Raw genomic sequence first — 24,996 nt, forward strand, 5'->3', positions numbered from 1 at the left:
TGAACAACGTTTTACAGTACATATGGCACTTTAAAGTTTCGACATCACACGAAAAGTGCTATTTTACGCACTAGTGCGGAAAAGTAGCCCCATATGTACTGTAAAATCCTTTACAGTACATATGGGGCTACATTTCCGCACTAGTGCGTAAAATAGCACTTTTCGTGCGTATGTCGAAACTTTAAAGTGCCATATGTACTGTAAAACGTTGTTCGATACACGTGCGAATAGGTAATTCGCAACTCGTGACGATTTAAAACACTCCCTTCGGTCGTGTTTTAATTTATCGCCACTCGTTTCGAATTTCCTCTTTTTCGCACTTGTATCGAAAATAGCTATTTCAATTCTTTTATTTTCTTCGAATAAATCTCAAAAGGAAGTATTTTGACAGTGGAATTAGACTTAGATTAAGATATAGGTCCTCTTGAGGTCACATAAAGCAGGTCTGTGCTGGAATGCTGGGTCTGGGCCTTTGAAACACTCGCTACTCTCACTTGTGCAAAGTTATCGCTGACGGGAAATATCTGTGGACAAACAGAAAATTTAAGAGTATAATAAAGCAGGCTTCAAAAGTAAGGCTTTTTTTGGTCCCTAACATTATTGTTCTCTACGAGATTATAAACTTTTTCTGCATACAAAAACGACTGCTTACCGCTTTTAGTCGTGTTTGTATTTTAAAAGATCACAGTACTTACAATCACCAATAAAGGGAAAAATATCGTTATTTATGGAATGAGGAGTTAAATATCAGAGTGGAAATCTCAACAAATCCATTTACAACCGAATTTCAATTGCTTATCGTAAAAAAACGTACTTAGAAAGTAAAATTCCCTAGAGCAGAAACATCACTTTCACAACAACAATGACCCACTTTCAGAGCATGAGAAATGAAAAAGGATTTCAACATAAGCAAATCCTACAAACATATTTATTAGAAAATTGCCTGAGATATATGGGTAAAAAGGTCAAGGCTCCATCATGACCCTAGAGGGCCCTAACCGTAGGATTGCGCAATGTGCCGAGCCAGTGGGTCAAGGGACGAAGGGCTAGGATCAAAACAACATCTGATTGAGTGATTGATAGGTATATCCTACCTACCTACATACTCGTAGATATAGTGTTGTATATGATTAATATGATTGTATCATTGTAGGTAATATTTTTGAGAAGATTGAAATAATTATAAGATTAGGTAGCTACATATTTTTTTTAATTAAAAAAAAGGATAGATGTGTGCACGTGCTGTTAAATAAAGTGTGACTCTTTGATCTGACGGCCAAGAATCCTTTTTAAAAGACGTACTTACTTACTTGGCTGGCGCGATGACCCAAAATGAGTCTTGGCCTCCAACACAAGAGCACGCCACTTTGCTCGGTCCAGAGCGGTATCACGCCGACGCCTCACGGAGATCTGCCTCCACTCTGCCCAACGATATTTAGGATGACCAACAGGACGGCGTCCAGTTGGTCGACCCAAGTAGGCCCTTTTGGCTGCCCGATCTTCACCCATCCTTTCGAGACGACTTTAAAAAAAAGACTTACCGCAAACAGAAGTGTGACCACACCAACAACCAAGCCAGCAGCGACATCCCACCAGTGATGTCTGTGATCGGTGATCCTAGTCAGGGAGCATGTGGCTGCGTAACCGAAGCAGCAGACCTGGGCCAACGGGACGAGGAGCACTGTCCGGGATGACCAGGAGAACGCGCGGCGTTGGAGGTACCACTGTTGAAAGAAACATGACAATTTAAAACAAACTGTAAGTCCAATCCGCGCGAGGCTTTTGGCGGTCGGAACCCGGGAAGCCGGTTACTGGCTACATGCCCATCCTTCGCCCAATACTGGTACTTTCTTGGATCCGACCTCCCTTAGACTGGCATTATCAGAGATGATGGCAAGAGGCCCGATGGGGTGTCCTTAGTTCCTTGGAGCTTGTTTGTAAATAAATGATTCATACATTTAAAAGGTACAAGACTGGTAGGTAATCAACAGTTAGCCATCCCACACTAGCGTCTCCTGAGCGCCGGCGTCTAGCTAAATCTATGGCTGCTTACTAGACGCCGACGCTCAAAAGATGCTAGTGTGGGTGGTACTAAGTAACCTCATCCATTACATACTGACAGTGACAAGTATTTTAAGTAGGTATTGTATCGTTTATTGCAATAACATAAGAAAGGTGATTCAACTCTTTTATGAAAATTTTAAGATTTGTGAATCAACCTGTGAGACCCACTGTCCAAGGGTGGTATCTTGGTCCAATGTGTATTTGCATCTCACATTTAGCTTAATGAGAAAGTGAAACGCTACGCACATTGGACAAAGAATTTGGAAAGGTGGAATACCACCCTAAGTGTTGAGAGATATTCATGAGATGTCCATAGCAGTTGTTAGTTTTTGGTTTTCGAATTGCGCCCAAGATCAATGATAATCAGTAAAAGCATCGATGTTGATGTTAGTACATACCGCGATAAAAAGTCCACAGTAGACCGACGAAGACGTGTGTCCCGATGGGAAGCTGTGGTATGAGTCATACTGCTTCCACCAGGAGTAGGACGAAGTGCACTCGAAAGTAGAAATGTACTCGCCCCTGTAAAGAACACATCAATATGATAGTACCTACAAATTAACCCGTGGCGCGCCCAGAACCCAGAGAGTTAGTATCACACGTGAGGTACTAGGGCGCTCCCCGTGGGTTTCGTGGGTTCAGAAGTACAATAAAAATAAGTTTTTGGCTAAAATTTCATTTTCACTTCTCATGCTCAAAAAGTGCACCTTTATGTCGTGCGTAGACGACATAAAGTTGCTTATTATATTCTAGAGCATAAAGTAAAATCATCTATTGCGACCCTTATTGACCTAGCAATAAAGTCCAAAATCTGCCATACAAACTGCCAGCCTTGCCGGCACGCTCCCGCCCGGCGTGCCACGCGCCCCCGACCGGCCCGAATAAAAATTTCTTTAGTCTTGAATAAATACGGGAAAACAACCTAAAATATTGGATATTTTTGTAAGTATATTTTCCTCGCAATCGAAGTGAAAAGCAGAGCGTACAACAAGGGCATAAAATTCCATTTTTACCCTCGTCTATTCTTCGCTTCGCTCAGACCAAAAAATTGCCTTGGCAAAAAATGGGTCACTTTATGCCCTTGTTGTACAATCTACTATTTTGGTACAAGCTTTCATCGCGGACTCTACATTTCTTTCCACAGGCAACTAATACACATCGAGACTCAATTAATTTGCGTTGTTTTATCACAGAGTTCCCATTGCCACCTCCTGTTTACCACCATCAGATCAGATCCATGTCATCATAATATTGCATTGTCATCCGATTTACATATGTGTGCAAAATTTCAGCTGAATCGGAAGTCGGGAGTGGGTCAAATTTAGCTTCCAAGATTGGACCAACACTAACTAGAGTTAGACCAAGAAAAGTCTGCAGCGATTATGATAGCCCACGCAGTGCAAGTATTATTTACACGTCATAAATTCATAGAAGTTTGACGTTTAAAATGACACTTGCACTGCGTGAGCTATCAAAATTGCTGCAGACTTTTCTCGGTCTGACTCTATTAACATACCTACATACTAACTGGGCAAGTTAATTCAAAATTCCAAATTATTTATTTCAATCATAGCATAGAGAAATATAGTACGACAAGAGTGCTCAAGAGTTAGACTATTAATTTCAGTGTCTACATCTAGCATCGAGTAGCGGAACTATCAGTAAGTACTGCTACTTGACAATAGATGTAGCACCGACCGGAAAGTCTTATCTCAACAGCATAAAACTTTCCGGTCGGTGCTACATCTATTGTCAGGTAGCAGTACTGATAGTTCCGCTACTCGATGCTAGATGCTAATAGTCTTTTCGGTACTAAAACTGATGTATGGAGTGAGCAATCTAATGATCATAGCTAGGTACAACAGTACGTCTACGCCACATGGCATACAAATAGCTACAGAGGACATGTAGCGTGCATTTATAAACTATAAGTCCTAATAAATAATAAAAATATACACGACATTAAAAGGTAATAAAATTTTCTGAGTCTGACAAAAAATCTTGAATAGAGTAGTACGCCTTAAGCTTGTAATAATATAGATAAAGCGCATTGGGATAACATCGAAAGCGGGGTAACTTTGAAAAAACTTACGTGGTACAATTAACTGCAGTATCCGGCTGGCATATCTGAAAGAACACCGGCCTCGGCATACCACTTAGGCCTTTCATGATCTCAACAACGAGGAGGTTGAAGACGAGGCCGTACATATAGTTGCGGTACAGCAGACCGGTCCTCTTGAGGGCCTCTAGAGGCCGAGACCGGAGGTAGTCAGACTCGAGGACGATGAGCTCTGTGATGAGGAACTGAAAATAACGAAGTGGAAACACTTCTTTATCACTAAGTATAAAACAAAGTCTCTTCCCGCTGTCTGCCCTATGTATGCTTACATCTTTAAAACTACGCAACGGATTTGGATGCGGTTTTTTTAATAGATAGAGTGATTCTAGGGGAAGGTTTATTATATAATTCCCGTGCGAAGCCGGGGTGAGTCGTTAGTAAATTATAAACAGAATTAGATAAAGAAAAAGTGAACAAATGTCTCCAGTGCCCAGAGCGCCTACCGCGAACCACGTTCGAAGTGTTGCCTCTCTGTCGCACTTGTAAATTCGTACGTAAGTGTGACTGGGAGGTAACACGTCGAACGTGGTTCGCGGTAGGCCTTCTGGGCTGAGATTGAACTAGCGTCTTCTGAATAAATTATTGCTTTGGGTGAGACTTCAACTCACGGCCTCTGGATAGATACTCCAGTGCTCTGCCAACTGAGCCACCAAGACCTCATCCAGCGAGTTTAAGTCTCACCCAAGGCAGTTGAACATGCCTCTATTGTCAAAGCGTGCGAGATGATTTCCGACATACAAACTATGCTATGTCCTTTCCCGGGTCTCAGGCTATCTCTTGCCAAATTTCAACTAAGGGCTCATTTAGACGATGCGAGAACTCGCATACGGGTTTCATTACATTGCGGGTTTTGATTGGTCGGTTGAATTGGACGTAACCAACACTCCGCAATGTAACTAAAATCGCATACGAGTTTGCGCGCCGTCTAAATCAGCCCTAAATCGGGTCAGCGGTTTAAGCGTGAAGACGTAACAGAGACAGACAGACACACTTTCGCATTTATAATATTAGTGTCACTACATAGTATATGTACAATACAAACAAACAAACAAAGTCGCTTCCCGCTGTCTGTCCCTATGTATGCTTAGATCTTTAAAACTAGGTACGCAACGGATTTTGATAGATAGAGTGATTCAAGAGGAAGGTTTATGTACAATTTGTTAACCCGTGCGAAGCCGGGGCAGGTCGCTAGTGGATAATAAATACTTACGGCTGTTAAAGGCATCAGAAAAATAGTAGACACCAACACCACATCATTGACAGTGTCTCCGATGAATGTGTAGCTTAGGTTCGGGTCGTTGCAGAAGAAACCACTTTTGTGGGAGGGAATTACTGCAGACTCGTAAAGGAGGATGACTATAATAACTGAAAAAGAAAGAAAAATCAATATTTGTACTCCATCACTTTTATTAGCACATTTATAATCCTATAATATAATAGATATAATAGAGTCGATCAAAACAGATAAATATAGGCCCCGTGCATGAACTATAGGCGGCAGCACAGAAGCTGTCAGATTTTTGGCGCGAGGCGTAAATGTGTCGTTTATGCTTCCGATGTAGCCCACAAGATGGCAGAACCTAATATGCACAAGGAAACATACCGACGAGAACGGTAGATGGTAGCACTTGCTTTGGCAATGTACATGTGCACATATGTTTCCGATTCAGGCCACAAGGTGGCAGACCCTCCAACTCGCACGGTCCCTATAAGTATCTCCATACATCACTTTTCTTACCAAAACGCGAGTTAATTCGTAGTCGACATCTAGCGTCAACTGCGTCAAGTAGCGGAATTAATCAGTATTGCTAGTTGACAATAGATGTCGTGAAGAACGAAAACTCTAATGCTCAATAATTTTCCGCTAATTTATAACCGGATTAACTGGAACTCTATTTTCAACTCCTGCTTGTAATATTAGTTGTAAATTGTTTTAACAGTACATTTTTCGAAAGTAGTGACACTTGTGACATCTAGTGTCACGTAGCGCTACTGATAAATCCACTACTTGTCGTTAGATGTCTGGATGTTTTGGTAAGAAAACACAATTTTGTCAGTGCGTGACGTACTTTATATGCATAACCATTTCCGTTCGTTTAAGTCTTCAAAACAACTTCATCAGCTTCAAGTCTGATTTATTCACGTTAAATAAGCGCAATCATTTTTATAGATAAATCACTTGTCATTTTACAATTTTCAGTCGTTGCCCCCTTCTTAGCCTCCGGTCGACTTGAGGTCGTACTTGTGATCTCGTGTCGTTGGACTTTCCTTTGTTTCATATGTTTTATGGAAGGATTTGATTGATTAATAAGGAGCTTAGATTAGACAAAGATTAAGTGTTTTGTTTTTCACCCCACCTCATTGAATATTATCTTGCACGCCGATACTGTATTACTACAATGTTTTGCCGCCAGAGTGCAGCAGTAGCTATACCATAGAGTAATTTATATATACTGTACCTTAAACTGTTTACTTACAAGTTTTCACAATCAAATATGACATTGATAGATCAAGGCGGTTTGTTTACAATTAAAGGGCCTACCAGGAAACGCTAAATCGAACCTCAGCTATCTGCCACTCTATCGCTCGAATATGCAAGAGTGATAGAGAGAGGTTAGATAACAAAGTTTCGACTCACTCGTTTGCGGTAGACCCTTACATTATTGTGACTTATTGTGTGACATAAATATGGATATCGGGGATAGAATACGACAGGATTAGAGACTGTTTCACGACTAGTGAAACCTGTCGAACCTTCTGAATCAAAACAAATCGCGATAGATCCGGTTATGTGTTCAAAACGAGAAAATCTTAAATGTTACAAAATACTACAATACACAGTATCAAGTAAATAAAAATATTTTTCGGATTATATTTTTGGGGCAAACCGTGAGGATTTTTTGGGGCAAACCCAAACTCAGATTATCTTGTTTCATGTTTTTATTTTATTTAGATGAAATTTCCCATTGACTTAACCCTTAAATGCATGATATCACTACATAGTATAAAACAACTTAGATCTTTAAAACTACGCAACGGATTTTAATAAGGTTCACGAGGAAGGTTTATGTATAATCTGTTAACCAGCGGGTCGCTAGTTGACAATTAAAGGTAATTTCTGTGAATATTTCTAAACAAAACAACCCATTTCACAGCTCTAGTGTGTCCTCATGATGTCACAATTCGCTATCGTCCTCGTTTGGCATTGACTTTGACCCGCGCACGGCGTTCGCAAAATGGCGCACCAATTGGCTAATCTAGTTCCTGGTTCTTAGAGAAAGGCTGAATTCATTTGGGGGAGGAAAAGCCTTGATTACATGGCCTTTTGCTGAATGAAATATGGTGAATAAAAACAGGATAGAATAAATATTTATGTGGGGCTCCCATAAAACAAACGTGATTTTTTTGCCGTTTTTTGCGTAATTGGTACGGTACCCGCACTTCAGACTCGCACTTGGCCGGTATTTAATTAAAAGTTATTACTTATTACCAAACGGATCCCTAAAATCCCTATATTACATAACTCGCTATCGCTTCTAGAGCCGATCAAAGCCATTACACTTTATGCAATCCTAATCCCTTCCACCATATGTCAAAACAGTCATACATTTGTATGGAACAGGTTGACATACGACTTTTCTATATATGACCACCATAATGGTCTGCATCCTCACGTTGCATCCCACATGTAGAAGCACGCGTGTTTGGTTGCATGATTGAAATCTGTGCAATTTTGAACTTTATCTCGTTGGGATAAGTGCTAAATGAATCGGAACAGACCAGAATATTCTGAAGAAATATTACGGCTAGATTTTGAGATCTTCCATAGCGTGAAATTGCGTTAAGTATTTAGATTTTTAGTGTTCCGTAAGTACAAAACTTTGTTCACGGAATACTTATGGGATCACTTTTTCTTATTTTAAAAAAGCAATTTAAACGTATTTATTATTCGGGGGTAGGATTTCAGGAAACGCTGAAACATTTTTTCGTGCTTTCTAATAAAAGTTAAAATGCATATAAAAATGGCCAAGAGCATGTCGGGTCATGCTTAGTGTATAGTTTCTCGATCGTTCACTGGAAGACAATCCTTATAGGAATAAAATAACACAGCGGCGAACATAAAACTTTAAAACACGTGCACAAAGGTAAACTTAAGTTAGTGCACGTGTTTTAGAGTTTTATGTTCGAATATTTTACAACTACCATTAGTACAACAACCAGTTTAGTTCTACTACTCGCCACTAGATGGCGGTAAGAGGTCAATAATACAAAATAGTCGTTCTATTCATTTGCGTAAAACTTAGCTTTTCATTAAAAAGGTGTACCGTAAAATGGGGTGAGTAGGGTCAAAACTGACATTCAAACCTCGATAACATTTTATTTTTACATACGCAAACTGAATGGTGTATATAATAAGTGATCCGGACGTTAGTATTTTAGTTTTTATTTTATTTTGGGTAGTTCCATTTCATAACTTTGACGATAAAGAGGAAAACCCACCTCACCCCGTAGTCCCTCGTATTTGGGGTGAGTTGGGTTTTCATACAAAGGTGATTTTGGAAGATTGTCGGATCGATTTTTTTTTATTAGTATTACTATAGCTCCATTTTAAATTGGAATACATTATTTTTGTAGCAGTAGCCTTAAAATCCCATCTCACCCCGCTTTCATCCCTTCTCTCCCCATTCATAACCCACCTCTCCCCGCGAACCCTACTCACCCCATTTTACGGTACGTAATCGCATGTCTAGTAGAAACTATTTTCATTAAATTAACACACTTTAAACTCTCGCGTTTTGTACATATTGTAATGACATGAATGTACCGTGACGTAACGTGACACGATATTTTAATCCAGCAAATCAGTTGAAACGTCATTTAAGGTAAAAGCAAGTAAAAGTAATGAGATTATATCGCGGTAAACCCGTTCGTATCAGTAAATTATTTTCATTAAATAGGTAACAGGTAGTAACAACGTAGTTTTTGAAACCAAGGCCTCGAATTGAAAGCTCGAAAGACAATCAATATTTTACGGCTTTTTAAGCTCTATGGTTGTAAGTAATCGATTAAACTATTTATGGATAGCAATTAACGTCCTTTAGTCACGTGGCTGGTGATTGATTGTGTCCAGCTATTATCAATTTGCTGGTTTAATTACACAATTTTATTCGAGCATGATCAACGTAGCAAGTGGCAAGAGACTATAACTACGCCATGAATAAAATATTAACTATGAATTATTATTTAAATCATTTTTTTTTCTAATCTTTGAGAAATCCAGTACCTACCTTAACATTAACAAAAATCCCGGCTAAACTTTGTAGGTACAAACCGAACTGTTTTCGTAAGTTTAGTTTCAAGCTGTTTCAAAAATGCTTTGAAATAATCTAGGTATTTTATTAGGTACCTCCGGAATGTAAAACCGCGGTATTCGGAAAACAAGATCCGTTCTTTTGCAGCTCAATTCGGGCAACCAATGTCACTTTTACGTTAAATTATCGTATTAAGATCGTTTCAAAATCGTTTTGAGATCTAAAAATACGTAACGAGACGTTTTAGACATTGTGGAAATCGTTCAAGAGTCCAGAGTCCAGAATCGCGGAAATGTCAAATTTGACAGGCTTCTTAAAAATATCTTTGTCGTATCTTGGTGATATCTAATAGATATTCTTATAGATGTCTAGTTCAAAATCCGAATCGGGCCCAAAGATTGTTTTGCAGCGAGTTGAGATCGGTATGTCTGAAATGAAACTAAAATATTCTTCGCCGTTCCTTTGTACCTCGGCATTCGCCAAGCGCGGTTTAAAAAACCAAGGAGACGAGATTGTAGCGAATAAAATACTTGGGAGTAAAAAACCGTGAAGAGAGCATACTTTGGCCGGATGGTAGAGATTCCTTGACGGGGCAAAACAACACCTTGAAAGGATCTGTTGTTTCGAATAAACGGCCCTGTAGACAACATACCAATCGCTAACGCTCCGTAGCGAACGAAATGCAATTGTCACTGTCACACTAATAAGAAAGAGTGATAGAGAGACACAAAGGGATTCGATGGCGAAGCGCAAGCGAATTTCACTTTGGCGAGCGTGGGAGCTAATGGAAGATTGGGACTAACGCATTTATAAAAGAATTCTTACAGGTGCAAAGTTTCACGATTCAAGGGCCAAACTTTTTTTTAATGAAAGTGGTCTCGATGCGATTCCTTTAAAATTAAATTAAAATCATTTATTATCAGCCATCAAATGCATTCAAACATTTTGAGGCGTTGAAACATAAATATTTAGGAACACTAAACTTTTTTTTTTCTTAGCCCGTTATAGTGTCCCACTGCTGGGCAAAGGCCTCTCCCCTTGATCTCCACAGCACCCGTTGTTGTGTTTTTTCCGGCCAGTTACTGATGAAGGTGTCTAAGTCGTCCAGCCATCTCTGTCCGGGCCTGCCACGTCCGCGCTTCTTTTGCGGTATCCACTTGGTGGCTAATACACACAACATACCTATCGTAATTTATTCGTTTATAATAATATTTTTTTCGTTAAAAAGATCTAAACTTTTGCTGTTAGCAAAATTTCAGCTATTCTCAATTTAATATATAGCAGCCAGCCTATTATGGATAGCTTTATCCATCTTTATCCACGTGATAAAATAACTGTCACTGTTTAACACCGTGGGAAAGAAAGTGACGGACAACGTTTTATCACGCTGTCACGTAGACAAGAACGACCATCATATCCGTACTGGTCAACCAAATCTTGTCAGTAAAAAAAGGCGCGAAATTAAAATTTTCTATGGGACGATATCCCTTCGCGCCTACATTTTTCAAATTTGCCGCCTTTTTCTACTGTCATGATCTGATTGACCAAGTATACTTACTTATTTATTTTTCAGGATTTAACCAACTGTTTAGTTAGAAGTTAATATTTTTGTAATACGTTTTACTCTCACCAATGTGTGTATATTTTGTGACAGGCACTTTACGTTTTTACATAAATTAACGGCTAAAATATATAAAGCATGACGCCATTACCGTTTTAAAAGATAAGATAGCTTTTCTTTTTAAACAAACCAGTACCTACGTTTGGAAAGTTCATCGACTCGATTTACCTTTTTTAAAAAGCGAGACTGCGATTGCGTGCATTCTGCCACATGCAACGCCCCACGTGTGCCATAAACATTTTTTCCTTTTTTTATTTGTGTACATGTTTTTTTAAATTAATGCAGTGTGACTGTGACTTCAGCCGCACCGTGACGTAAATGATAAACATATTTAGGTCGCCGCTAAATTGTATTTTATAGATGGTCAAACCAATTTGTCAGTAAATAGAAACCAAAAGAACTATACTCATCATTTTCTTTTGGGTGCTATTAGTACTAGTGTGAGACAAAGATAGTATGATTCTCTCTGTCTATGTTTGAAATGGGACAGTCCTTTGACACACTATATGAAGTTTTTTGTGATCGAACTTTTAGTAGTGTAAAAATGCGTTTAACAAAAAAAGGCAAATAAATTTTAAACAAACAAATCATTATTATTTTAGGTATTATTTAAATACCAACATAGCTACGACAATATATTTCTAGTTAATGTCCATTCATCAAAATCACGTATAATTTAAATAAAAACATACGACCGAATTGAGAACCTCCTTTTCAGATTTGGAAGTCGGTTAAAAATAGCATCAAAACACAAAGATTCATGGCATAAAATATAAGCTCACCGTCGCTGTTTATTATAAACTCAACTAATAATTTTATAATCACTATGATGTTTCAAAAAGTATTCTTAATTCAAGTCAGTAAAGTTTGAAATTCCATATGTCACTATTATATCTTTTAAGTTTTAAGTCATATATTATGATGATACCAAGAACGAATTACTTAAGTCGGTTCGATGAAACGACGCCATTTCGGGAAGGTATTAATTTTAAATTGATATTTTAATGAGTGAAATATGTGTTTTATTTTTTATGCTACTTTTAAGGATGACTAACGTTAGACCGGGCCGTGTCCGGGCCGGCGCTTCCGGCGCTTACTTTTCTATGACAGATGACCGGTGATCACGTGATGCTTTCCATAGACAACGAAGCTCCGGAAACTCCGGCCCGGACACGGCCCGGTCTAATGTGAGTCATTTTTTTTTTAATCCTTTATATTTAAACTCCTATACCTAACAAGTAAAGTAAGTATAGAGGTACCCTCACCACGACCGAGTGTCACTGACATATTCGCTAGCGACTGCGTAAACTAGCTCACAACTCACAATGCATCTCCCTTGTACTGAGATTAGTGCATGTGAGAAGCACTGCGTAAAGGTTTGAGTCATCAAACACAACGTCACGTCACGTCACGTCACAGTGACACAAGTATCAAAAAATACAGATATAGAGCGTAATTATTCTCCATCGTATTTTCTCGGAAACATTCGTATTTGTCATGCTACTTCAGTCAACCTCAGTACTTTTTGTACCGAGACTGACTGAAATAGCAAGACACGTTCATACGTTTCCATGAAAATACGTTGGAAAATAATGATGCACTAAAGTGTCATTCTATGGAACTTGCTAACTATAGTGCGTCAAGCAAATCTTGTCAGTAGCAATGTACTGCAAATTAAAGTAGGGTAACACCATGTAACACTTAAAGAGCAGAATTCAAAGAGTAGTATAATATTGGCAGAATTGCGCTAAGAAAAGCAGCAATATACATCGAACCAAAACGTGTTTATTTTTCCGCCCTTCATACGTCAGTTCGAGTGAATTATCATAACCTCAAATTTTAGTAATGTTTACCGTCAACGAGCATGATTGTACATTCTAGGCACCTTAGCTTTGCTTTAGGTCATGCATAATCTTGGTATTTAATGGTGACAGCAGAAATTTCTCTTGAAATAGAAACGATTCAGAATGTAAACAATAAGATGATGGCTGTCATTCACGATCCACATTCCACAGATAACACACAGATGACACGCGATTTTGGAATTATTCGAACACAGTGTTGCTAACCCGCGATTTTTCAAATTTACCGCCTTTTACTACTGACAAGATTTGGTTGATCCAGTATATGTAAACATACCGCCATATTGAAATCGTCTCTGAATGTCAATTTACTAGTGACTTTTGTAATGACACTTTACATCTCTAAATGCTTACCGGCTGCGAGTATGGGAAAGTCGAGGAACACATTCCACCAAAGGCTGTGTTTTTTCTCTGTTGAATTCGAGATGGATTGAGACTCCAAGTCTCGTCTCTGAAAATAAAGAAAATAATCATTTTAATACAAAATAACAAAGTAAACTATAGGTACTCAGGTATAGTTATTTGTTTTACAAGGGGACAAAGTTGTTGTTTAACCGCTCGTGCTAATATTGATACCCGAGCAAGCGAAAGATTTCAAAATTGAAATGTTCGAAAAATAGAATCTTATCGTTGCGAGGGTTTCAAAGCACGGGTGTTAAACAAAATTTGCCCTCGAGTGAAACACAAAATATTTCACCACACCAACCCGAAGCAAATATTAAATGTAAAATATCAAACAAAATCAAACCAAATCTAATTCAAATGAATGTTATTAAATATTTATTATCCAAAATCATCATTTAAAAGTCAATTCTACCAGCAGTCCAGAAAACATAAGAAAACAACTCGAAATTTGCATTTGATTACTTTGCCTCACATGTGAATTACTGATAGCAAAGTGCAACTTTGCTTTATAGAATGTATAATAAATCACGAAACGTTTCATTGATAAATCACGAAAAGCTTATTTGACTGATCACAGCACATTAAAATAAGAATAATAACCAGAAAAGGCTACGAAGAAAACTCATTAGAAACTAAAACTAATAATAACAAAGAAAACTCATTCAATAAATCACGAAACTTAACCTTGAACTGTTTCCCTGAAGCTAGGGTTACCAGATGACAGGAATTTTCCTGACATTTCAGGAATTTTGGCCTTTTGTCAGGAATGGGGACGGAACACGAAAATGTCAGGAATTTTTTGAATTGATAGACTTTATTATAAAGTACCTTTTTATTTACTTAAATTAATCAAAAACGTTGTAAAAAAAGAATAAATGTGATCCACTCAACATATCAATAACTTCGTAAATTATGAATTAACAAATCTTTAACGGCTAGACCCCCCCGTCGTCGTGAAATGTCAGGAAAAATATTCGGAAATCAGGAATTTTGTCAGGAAATTCTAAATTTGTATCTGGTAACCCTACCTGAAGCTGAGCTGAAGCGATCGATCCAAGGTCAGCGTGACCTTAGAATTACATTTGACCTTCGCCGCCGGTGACCTTTAGGCACGAAGCCGAAAAATATGAAGGACCGTTCCTTACTATTGAAATGAAAATAATTTTATTTGAAACAACAAGCTTAAAATAGAATAACTTGAGCTGAGTTATGTTATGAATTATTCTTTCTGTATTTTGTTGTTTTATAATTATTTATTTTAGTACCTACACGAATTGTTTGTAAAACTCGTTAATATTCATCTGCAATTTGAAATTGGAATACTTATATTAAATAGTTATTACGAATATTGGTATGTTTCAGTTATAAATTAGTATAAAGTTTTCAAGTTGTATGTTATTAAAATAAATTGTAGTTTCTCTATCATACTTGAGTAAGAATTATGTCTTTACATGCGTCACGTACCTATACAACTAGGCTTATATTTTAAAATAAAATAGCTTAATTATAGATAGCTTAGTTAAGTCAAGGTCAAAGACTTTCGGCAATCGTTCACTCTCGTATCCTTAGCTACTTCGGTCATGTTACGCGCAGGGAAGACGACGCCATGAAGAGGCTTGTTGTTCAGGGCAGAGTGGGTGGCACAAGACCCAGATTGCGGCCCTCAATGCGATGGACCGACCAAGTTAAAGATCTCACCGGATCACCTTTAAATCTGTGCGTGCGGAATGCAGAAAATAGAGAAGCATGGCGGGAAATAACGAAAAAAGCCGTACAACGACCCCAATGACCACGACTGCTCTGACAAGAGTATCCGACTGAGAAGAAGTTAAGTCAAGTCAAATGTACATAGGCTTAAATTCTAATTTGACAGCTAAACGAGATGGCGCTGTACGGCTCCATACATTCCACGAGTTCCACGACTCTTCTCTTTCCGCACGGACTCTAACTCTGATGGTCAAAAGTTGAAGTTTGACAATGCAGTTGCAATTCAGTGACCACAAAACATATGGCGCAGTACCAGGCGTGGCTCACTCCGCGATTTCGTCGCTTTGCTACAGGTAGCTAAAAGTACATCCGTTCCACGGTTCCACACCAATTTTGGTGGTTAGCCATAAGCCGCGCGTGGCGCTGTCGCCACCGAACGGCCATATCTGTGCTGATCGTAACAGACGCGTTCTGTTAGAGAGTGAGTCTTCTGTACCTAGTATGTACTATTATTTATTCTGTGGCAGTACAAATCAGGGATGTTGCGGATGCAGATTTTTTGACATCCGCGGATGCGGATGCGGATGCGGATATTTAAAGGCTCACATCCGCGGATGCGGATGCGGATGCGGATGTCAAGATTAGGTACTTAGAAAACGTCAAATATTACATTTTTAGTATTTTTTTATTAAAAAAAAACGTAACGTTTAGTATTTGAGCAAGAATATAGGTGCGTCATATTTAATAAACAGTAACTTGGCCGACTTTTCTGGATCTAGACGATTTCGTTATAGGTAATGACGAAATTACCTAGCACTTACGCCGCCGCTATGACGTTCCTGGGCCGACTTGTTCGACATCCGCATCCGCATAAGCTCCGCATCGATTTCATGCGGATGCGGATGCGGATGCGGATGTTGAAAATAATGCGGAAGTTCCGCGGTTGCGGATGCGGATGCGGATGTTCGCAACATCCCTGGTACAAATCGCCATCTGACTTAGGAGCCTAGGCATGATAACTTGATAACAATCGTTTGCAGAAAAACAAAACAAAATGCTCTCATTTCCATACATTATTTACGTTTATCTTAGCGTTTCGTTTCGTTTTCAGCGAACGATTGTCATCTTGGCTAGTATTGAGGCCTACAGGCCCTTGACTCATTTTATTCTACAACTACTTGTGGTCTGGAAATTCCTAATACCCTTCTGACCTTAAAAATAATGTCAAAGTCCCGTGACCTTATTTAAAGTGCCTTGTAACTTTAGACGTAGTAATTTCTCGTAAATAATGCTACGCACGTTTACAAAGAAATATAAATTGTGCAACCTAATGCTTGGATGGAAAACGTCCGTCAGGGAGTCCTAGATACCGCTGGAGTGACGAATCCCTAAGAGATCTGTCTGCGCCCTTGGTGTACTATACCCAAGGCGTGAAGTGGCGCAGAACAGCCGGCCTAGCCAAGGTGACAATCGCTATCGCTTCGCCATCGAATCGCTTTGTGTCTATCACTCGTCCATATTAGTGTGACAGTGACAGTTGCGTTTCGTTCGCTACGGCATGTTGTTGGCATGTTGTCTACGGGGGCCGCGTGATGCTGGCGAGTGAAAGAGAGATTAGAGAGACACAAAGCGATTCGATGGCGATCGTCACCTTGGCTATGCCGCCTGGGCAGAGTGGAGCTCTCTTGCCAAGATCCTTTTTGGATCACTGAGCCTAAGTTAGGTATAGTAGTAAATAATGCTTCGTCACAGTTGGCTTTCGGTGGAATTTCGTACATTAGACATTTTGATTTTCTATATCCTGACTTTAGGAATTTCGTACTTAGGATATTTGATTTTAGAAATTATGCTCTACATACATACCCTCGATAATATAGTTATCTCAAACTATACGCAATATATTTAATATTAATAGCAGGCTTATTAATAGTAGGTAAATAAACAAAGATCAATATTTACCGGGACCACTTCATATGTCCTAAAATCCATTTTCAGATCTATTTCACTTAAGCACAACTATTTACCAATTACACACAAAACTATAGAACAATACAAACACACTACACGTCTATATATCGACTAGCACTTTAATACTGATTTGCTTTTGTTCATTATCAATTGCTAATTCACTTCTTGATAAGGATTGATAGTAAAAATATTACGCACGCTAGGCCGTTGAAATCGTTTACTGTGTTTTTTTATTAATAAATAAATATTATAGGGACATTCCACAAATTTATTTATTGACTAATAACTACAAATATTCCACAAATTGACTAAGTCCCAAGGTAAGCTCAAGAAGGCTTGTTTTGTGGGTACTCCGACAACGATGCATATAATATACACATACTTAAATACCTACTTAGAAAACGTCCATGACTCAGGAACAAATATCTGTGCTCATTATACAAATAAATGCCCTTACCGGGATTCGAACCCAGGACTATCGGCTTCATGGGCAGGGTCACTACCAGCTAGGCCAGACTGGTCGTCGATTGCATGAAAAGTCACATGAACTCTCCGCCAAAAAGCCGCTCCCATTTGTTTTTAACGAATTAAAACCGGCCAAGAGCGAGTCGGACTCGCGCACGAAGGGTTCCGTACCATTATGCAAAAAACGGCAACAAAATCACGTTAGTTATATGGGAGCCCGACTTACTTAAATATTTATTTTATTTTGTTTTTAGTATTATTTTTTTCTGTGAAAATTTCAACTATCACGGTTCATGAGTTACAGCCTGGTTGTGACAGACGGACAGGAGTCTTAGCAATAGGGTCCCGTTTTTACTCTTTGGGTAGGGAACTCTAAAAAGTGCCTGTATGAGCTAGTGTAGTGAAAACAATGTTAAAGCCCTAGGATAAGATAATGATAATATCAGATATCAAATGTGTCATAATTTATGACTCGTAAATATAAATATTTCAGAATCATTTCTTCCTTTGTAAGATTAGATACATAGGTACATTTATGAGCTATTTTATGCCATTACTCATAGAGGATTGACAGATATGAAGTGTTTCAGATTATTTTGTTATCTACAATTTATCTATCTATCTAATCTATCTAATACCTTTAAACGAGCAATTATTGTTTATTTATTTATTTATATGTATATATATTTCGGCGATCTCGGAAACGGCTCTAACGATTTCGATGAAATTTGGGGGTTTTCGGGGGCAAAATATCGATCTAGCTAGGTCTTATCTCTGGGAAAACGCTCATTTTTAAGTTTTTATATGTTTACCGAGCAAAGCTCGGTCTCCCAGATATTATAAATAATATAATATAGGTACCTAATAGTATATGGCCATTCGCATGATGATGATAAAATAAGAATTTCTAGTTTTAAATTTTGTCAGTCATCAAACTTGACCATGGCTCAAGGATTCATTGACTGTGTAAAGGATGACTCACGGTAGACCGGGCCGGGACTGGGCCGGGGCTTCCAGCGCTTCGTTCTCTATGGAAAGCACCATGTAATCACCGATCAGTCGTCATAGAAAATGACGTGTCGGACGCCTCGGCTCGGGCCCGGCCCGGTCTAGCGTGAGCACTGACAATCCAACCTCTAGACTGAGCTTAGGCCAATTCTTTCATGAAACCGTTGCTGCTAAAAATACGGGGGTGCGGGGGGACGAGGTGAGCGAATCCCGTGCCGTGATTGGTCCGTTCAAAGAGACGGACCAATCACGGCACGGGATTGACTCGAAGATGCTGGAGTAACGCTACCGTATATGTGGCAGAGGGGGTGGCGCGACTATGCTATGTCTAGAGGTTGGATTGTCTGTGAGCGTGAGTCAACCTTGAAGGTTCCATTCGTATTCAGACTACCTATACCAGTATTGCAGCCGACTGCATTGCTGCAGGAAACGTTAAATCGTTTTATCGAGAAATTGAAGTCAAGAAGATACCCGAAAGGTAACTTGACACCAACTGCCGTATTCGAACTTCAAGATATTCACAAGAGATGACACGTACTAGATCCATTCTAGAAACGTTATAGTATAGATTTCAACTAGTTCTCTTTTGCAGCGCAATTCGAGCAACCAATGTCACTTTTACGTTAGATAGAGTTAGATATCTATTAGATGTGAATTGGATCTCTAAGCCATATCTTGTGGAAATCGTTCAAGAGTATCTCCAGAATCGCACAAATGTCAAATTTGACAGGTTAGATCTTAAACATATCGTTATTGTATCTTGGCGATGTCTAAAAGATATCTAACAATCGTCTATTTCAAAATCCGAATCGGGCCCCAAGCTGAGGGGAGATCTTTTCAGTGGCGATTGCCTATGTTCTATATTGATAAATGTGTTGTACTTTAATAGATTTATGCAAAATTGTATTAAGCGTCCTGAATAAGTATATTTTCTTACTTTCTTTTTTTTGAAACGTCAGTTTTGTAAATGTCGAAACCGAAGGTCAAAGGTTTAAAAGGAGCTCTATAACGTATAAATAACACGAAAATGCAGTCCATAGGCTACGTCCTCTTATCATCTGGCGGGCTGTAAGCTTGTTTGCACGACCGTGTAAAAATCCCATGTTTCCCTCCCTACTGAATTTGCAATTATGGTATTTCCTCGCATAATTCACACGTTGCATAAAATACAATGGCCTACCTGACTCTGTCTTCTTATTATTGATGAAGAAATCCTCTTGATTTCCCCTATACTGGTTTTGAGAGGCGAATCCAGCACCATTTTTAAATTCACTCAGTCACTCTTAAACTAAAATCGATTAATCGGTGGTAAAATCGGTTAATCCAAATCTATCAACATACAAGCACTGTTGTTAATACTGTAATGGGCATTTGTTCTAATTCCTATTGTTTTATTAATTAAATGAGTAATTATAAGGAAAATACGTTTAACGTCATCTCAAATCAACTGTTCTGATCATTACTCATTTAAAACTATTAGAATTGTAGCTAGATGGCGCCAATGAGTACTTAAGTGTCGCCTGAGACTGAACTTACACCCCCCTTTTCACCCCCTTAAAGGAAAATTTCTGGGATAAAAACTACCCTATGTCATCTAACATCTAAATCAGTTCAGCGGACGCACATTCGATATATTTTTATTACTAGCGACCCGCCCCGGCTTCGCACGGCTTAACAAATTATACATACCTAAACCTTCCTCTTGAATCACTATCTATTAAAAAAAACCGCATCATAATCCGTTGCGTAGTTTTAAAGATCTAAGCATACATAGGGACAGACAGAGGGAAGCGACTTTGTTTTATACTATATGTAGTGATGAAGTATGGATGACAGCTCATAAAATTTTGATCATTTAAAAACATATAATTATGTCCAAGTCTCGCGGAAGTTTTGTCATAAAATTAATTACATTTACCCTCAACTTATTGACTTTAGATTGCCATTTATAAATAGCGTAACATAAATCTAAAAGGCATAACTTTAGTTTCAATAGCCATGATTGCACACGCTTAAGAAACGAAAGGTGGTACATCCCATACAATTACTGGATACATATTACGTTTTAGTTCAGTAATGACACATTATTCACTCCTTACGCGACAAATTATACTCGTATTTTAACTTCAAGTTACTAGTTTTGTTTATGTTGTGTTTGAATAAAATATTGGAATGCTATTCCCACTGAAGACGTCTGTTTGTTACTATAGAAGGATTTTATAATTATACATTACGATACAAGTGCGATAAATAGGAAATACGCAACGAGTGGCGATTAATTAAAACACGACCGAAGAGAGTGTTTTAAATCGACACGAGTCGCGAATTACCTATTCGCACGTGTATCGTACAAGGTTTTATACAGTACATAAGGCAATTTAAATTTTCGAAATAGTTACGTAATGTGCTAATTATCGCACTAGTGCGGTAAAATAGCACCATATGTACTGTGAATAATATTTTGGCACAGTTCAAAGTTTCAAGAGGAATTGATTTCTGTGGCATTTCACCTTGGTGCAGTTGTAATCAATTTGAAAGCTGCTAGAGCTAGAGATGTCACGTTATTGTCACTTTCATAATATATCTATCGGCACATAAATCATAAAATCAATCATGGGTAAAATAAAATGATGTTGTGAGGTTTTTGTATTTCGAATACTAAAATACATGTAGATGATTGATTGGCCAGTTTACTATTCAATCATGCTGCCGAAAAAGTTATATCCAATTTTTGCAAAACTCTACCTAATTGTGTGTTGGTTTAAAAGTTTCCTTTAAACATGGATAAGCAACGCCGCGGGATAAGACTATGGTTCGTTATAAATAAACACATATTTTAACCATCGTTAGCGGTCAAAGTTGTGGACGACGGTATTCGAGAGTAGCCACAAGTTAAAGAGTTGTTTTTAAGTGTAGAGTCCAGACGAGCTGGGCAAATCGACTGATTTGATCAGGAAAATAATTGGAGCCAATCTCATCTAGCGTCCACACGTACACAAATTTAATCACCAATTTGCATCCCACAGATACTAACTACGAAAATTGGCATTTGTGTCCGCACCTGCTGATTTGATCGGGGAATCAAATTGGCGTTTGCCTCTGCACGGCCTGATTCGATCGGAAAATTTCATCAGATTGGCGAAAAACTGTCTCGTCTGGACTCCACTTAAAACTTTGTTGCATTTTATAAATATATAAATACAAACGTTGGAGATAATGGATCATTGTACCTTGTCGACCATTGAATCAACTCATATACTTATAATAGGTACTTACTTTATTTAATTCTAACTTGATTTAGCTTTCGTATCTTTGTTCAAGACTTGCAACGGGTTTTTAAAATTTTTAGTTAGTTATTTGAAGCAATTTATAAGCCGGGATAACACTTTCTCATTCAAGAAGTAACAAAATTTCAGATTGTTATTATTTATTGTAATAGTCACTGTTATCAAAAAATACTTTGCTACTTTTGTGACTTTTTACTAAAAAAACTAAGTACAACTCTTGAGAGGATTACAATTATTGCAAACTGTGTAATTTTTCCACCCTTTCTGTATATATACCTAGTCATATTGATCAGCAAAAAAGGTATTAATCTATCAGTGATTGGCAAGATATCCATCTGGGCACAAACAAAAGATGAAATATGACGGCATATTTTTCCGAAAATATTTTTTTGTCTTGGTTCACTTATGCATAAAGCGGGGTCAAGTGTGCAGGATGTAACTCAAGATTAGCAGTGGATACAAACATTACAAACCCACAAAGAAAATATTCATTGCCTTAATCGCATGCGCACAAGATAAGTAAGAATTATTGCATTAATGTTTAAGGTAAATTTCACCAACACTGAACAATAGGTTACTCGTAGGTACTATAATCACACTCGACTTTCAATACAACGGGTAAAGCTAAATATAGTCGTATCTTATATCGTAAATTTATTTTCACCACGGCAACTGGTAAAGGCTCTCTTAATAATTGGTCAAAAACCGATAGCAAAGTTGCATTTTATTCATATGTGAGGCAAAGTAATCAAATGCAAATTTTGAGTAGTTTTCTTATGTTTGCTGGTTGAATTGACTTTTAAATCTTGATTTTGAATGAAAGATATTTTGTAACATTCATTTGGATTTGATTTGGTTTGTTTTTGTTTGATATCTTATAGTTCATATAATTTTCTTCGGGTTGGTGTGGTGAACATTTTTTTTTCACTCGGGGGCAAATTTTGTTTTTTTTTTATTTTATTAAAATTTAAACTGTTTTTATAAATAAAATTTACAATATTTTGGAAATTTAACCTAATCTACATTATAATAGATTATTAGCTAAGTGACAGGTTTTCCCTTAGTTACATCAATGACGTTATTGTTACTATTTTTTAATCTAACTTATATTTATATAATTATATTTTGACTTACTACTTAGTCAGTTCAAGCAGTACTTTTTTAACATTAGTTTCAGCTTATGAGGCTTGTCTTCTAATTTATCTATTATATGTCTAGGAACCCCTGTTTCTGTTTAACCCTCGTGCTTTGAAACCCTCGCAACGGTCAAGATTCCATTTTTTGAATCTTTCGTTTGCTCGGGTATCAATATTAGCACGAGCGGTTAAACAACAACTTTGCCCCCTTGTACAACAAATAACTATATTTCGGTAGAAATTTCAACATTTTTCTTCAACATTAAAATCGGGTATAAAAAGGACTCTCGTCAAACAATAATAATTGTTATTTGGATACACATAAATGAAATAAATAAATGATTATGATTATTATTATTATGATTATGATTACATTTTAAATTAGCTAAATATCAAGCATATTTAGGTAATTACATACCTACATTAAACGCAAAACAAACGGTTTATATCTATTTTCAGGTTGCATTCAAATTATCTATTACAAATCCCTCTAAAATACAATCACTTTTTATTAGATTATAAGTTAATTTGAGAAGTGAAATGTTCACTGCCTAAAAAAATTAATACATAGTTTTATACTGCCATCTAGTGTCGAGTAGCAAAACTAACTTTAATCCCATAAAAGGAGGGATAGATGGCGCTAGTAAGTGTATATTAAACGGCCAATCCACATATTTTGACCAAGGTGTAGAGTTTGTGAAGTTAGGGCGTGTAGAGCTTGGCCCTACATGAGATCCGAGGGCCTACCGCGAAAACCGACATTCGCAAATTGCGGAGATCTTTCTCTTTTACTCCAATGAAGGCGTAATTAGAGTGACAGAGAAAGATGCCCGCAATTTGCGATCTTCGATTTTCGCGGTTATAGCCCTGATAAGTGATAACTTTTTGACAGTGCGAGCCATGGGGCCCGATTCGGATTTTGAACTAGATATCTATTAGACATCACCAAGATACGACAACGATATTTATAAGATCTAGCCTGTCAAATTTGACATTTCCGCGATTCTGGAGATACTCTTGAACGATTTCCACAATGTCTAAAACGTTTCGTTATGTATTTTTTGATCTCAAAACGATTTTGAAACGATCTTAATACGATAATTTAACGTAAAAGTGACATTGGTTGCCCGAATTGAGCTGCAAAAGATATCTAGTTGAAATCTATACTACCAGGTATCTAGTAGGTACATACCTATCGTATCGTTCTCTTTTCTAGAACGGATCTTGTTTTACGAATACCGCGGATGGCAACATTTTACATGAAAATGTTTTTGTTAGGATATAATAAACTATTTCTTCACGCTACTCTACCTACATGTCTAATTGTGACGAATCGACTTTATTTTCCTTCTATTGTATTAGGGTCGTTCTCGCATTTCGTGCAAATCGGTGTTTTCGGAAATTTACCAAAAATGTGGTGGCGTTTTCAAATATCTGTTAATGCAAGGTTGTAACATAGGGCCTAAAGTATATGTCTCTCCAATGAACAATTCTAAAAAGATATGTATTTTCTTTATATGTACAATTAACACCCAAATTTTTCATTCATCTCTACATGTAACGCGTGAAGATATAACTTTGACCTACATTTTAACCTTAAGATACTACAAATAGAAAATTCGTTGTTTGTTCAATAAATGACTTATTTAGTTATGTTTTAAATCGTATAATATTAGAAGCTAGAAATAAATAATAAAAACTATACAGCCTTAAAGTGTATGGTTCAAGTAATTTCTTCATTACCGACGCGAGAAATAGATTAGCTATATTTTGCTATATAGCGAGGGTATATAGCGCCTACCGCCGATGCAACACATTGTTCGTCAGTCAGTTGGCCGCGTGATCTCGTAGCGGACGCCCGTGTGTCGCTGTTAGCGAAAATATATACGATCTCTCGGGTCGGGAAGGAGTGTGGTTCTCGTTAGTCTTCATCGCCATCGCGTGATTTATACAGTAAGTAGCAAGTGTACATTATTATAATTATACGTAATGAAGTGTTTTAGTGTCCCCTTTCAGATGGTTTATTCTGCAAAATTAAGGTC

At 37.8% G+C, this 24,996-nt stretch overlaps 1 protein-coding gene across 1 annotated transcript; it reads right to left on the reverse strand.

Moving 5' to 3' along the window:
- Window positions 1–407: 407 nt before the first annotated feature.
- Window positions 408–19,801, reverse strand: LOC134655475 (phospholipid phosphatase 1-like). Its single transcript, XM_063510939.1, has 7 exons — window positions 19,712–19,801; window positions 13,333–13,429; window positions 5,394–5,548; window positions 4,157–4,368; window positions 2,463–2,586; window positions 1,542–1,724; window positions 408–524 (listed from the first exon to the last, which is right to left on the reverse strand). The coding sequence occupies exons 1-7, from the start codon at window positions 19,790–19,792 to the stop codon at window positions 408–410; spliced, it is 969 nt and encodes a 322-aa protein (XP_063367009.1). The 5' UTR covers window positions 19,793–19,801.
- Window positions 19,802–24,996: the final 5,195 nt, after the last annotated feature.

Source organism: Cydia amplana, chromosome 16 (genome assembly GCF_948474715.1).
Source record: "Cydia amplana chromosome 16, ilCydAmpl1.1, whole genome shotgun sequence".
Lineage (NCBI taxonomy): Eukaryota > Metazoa > Arthropoda > Insecta > Lepidoptera > Tortricidae > Cydia > Cydia amplana.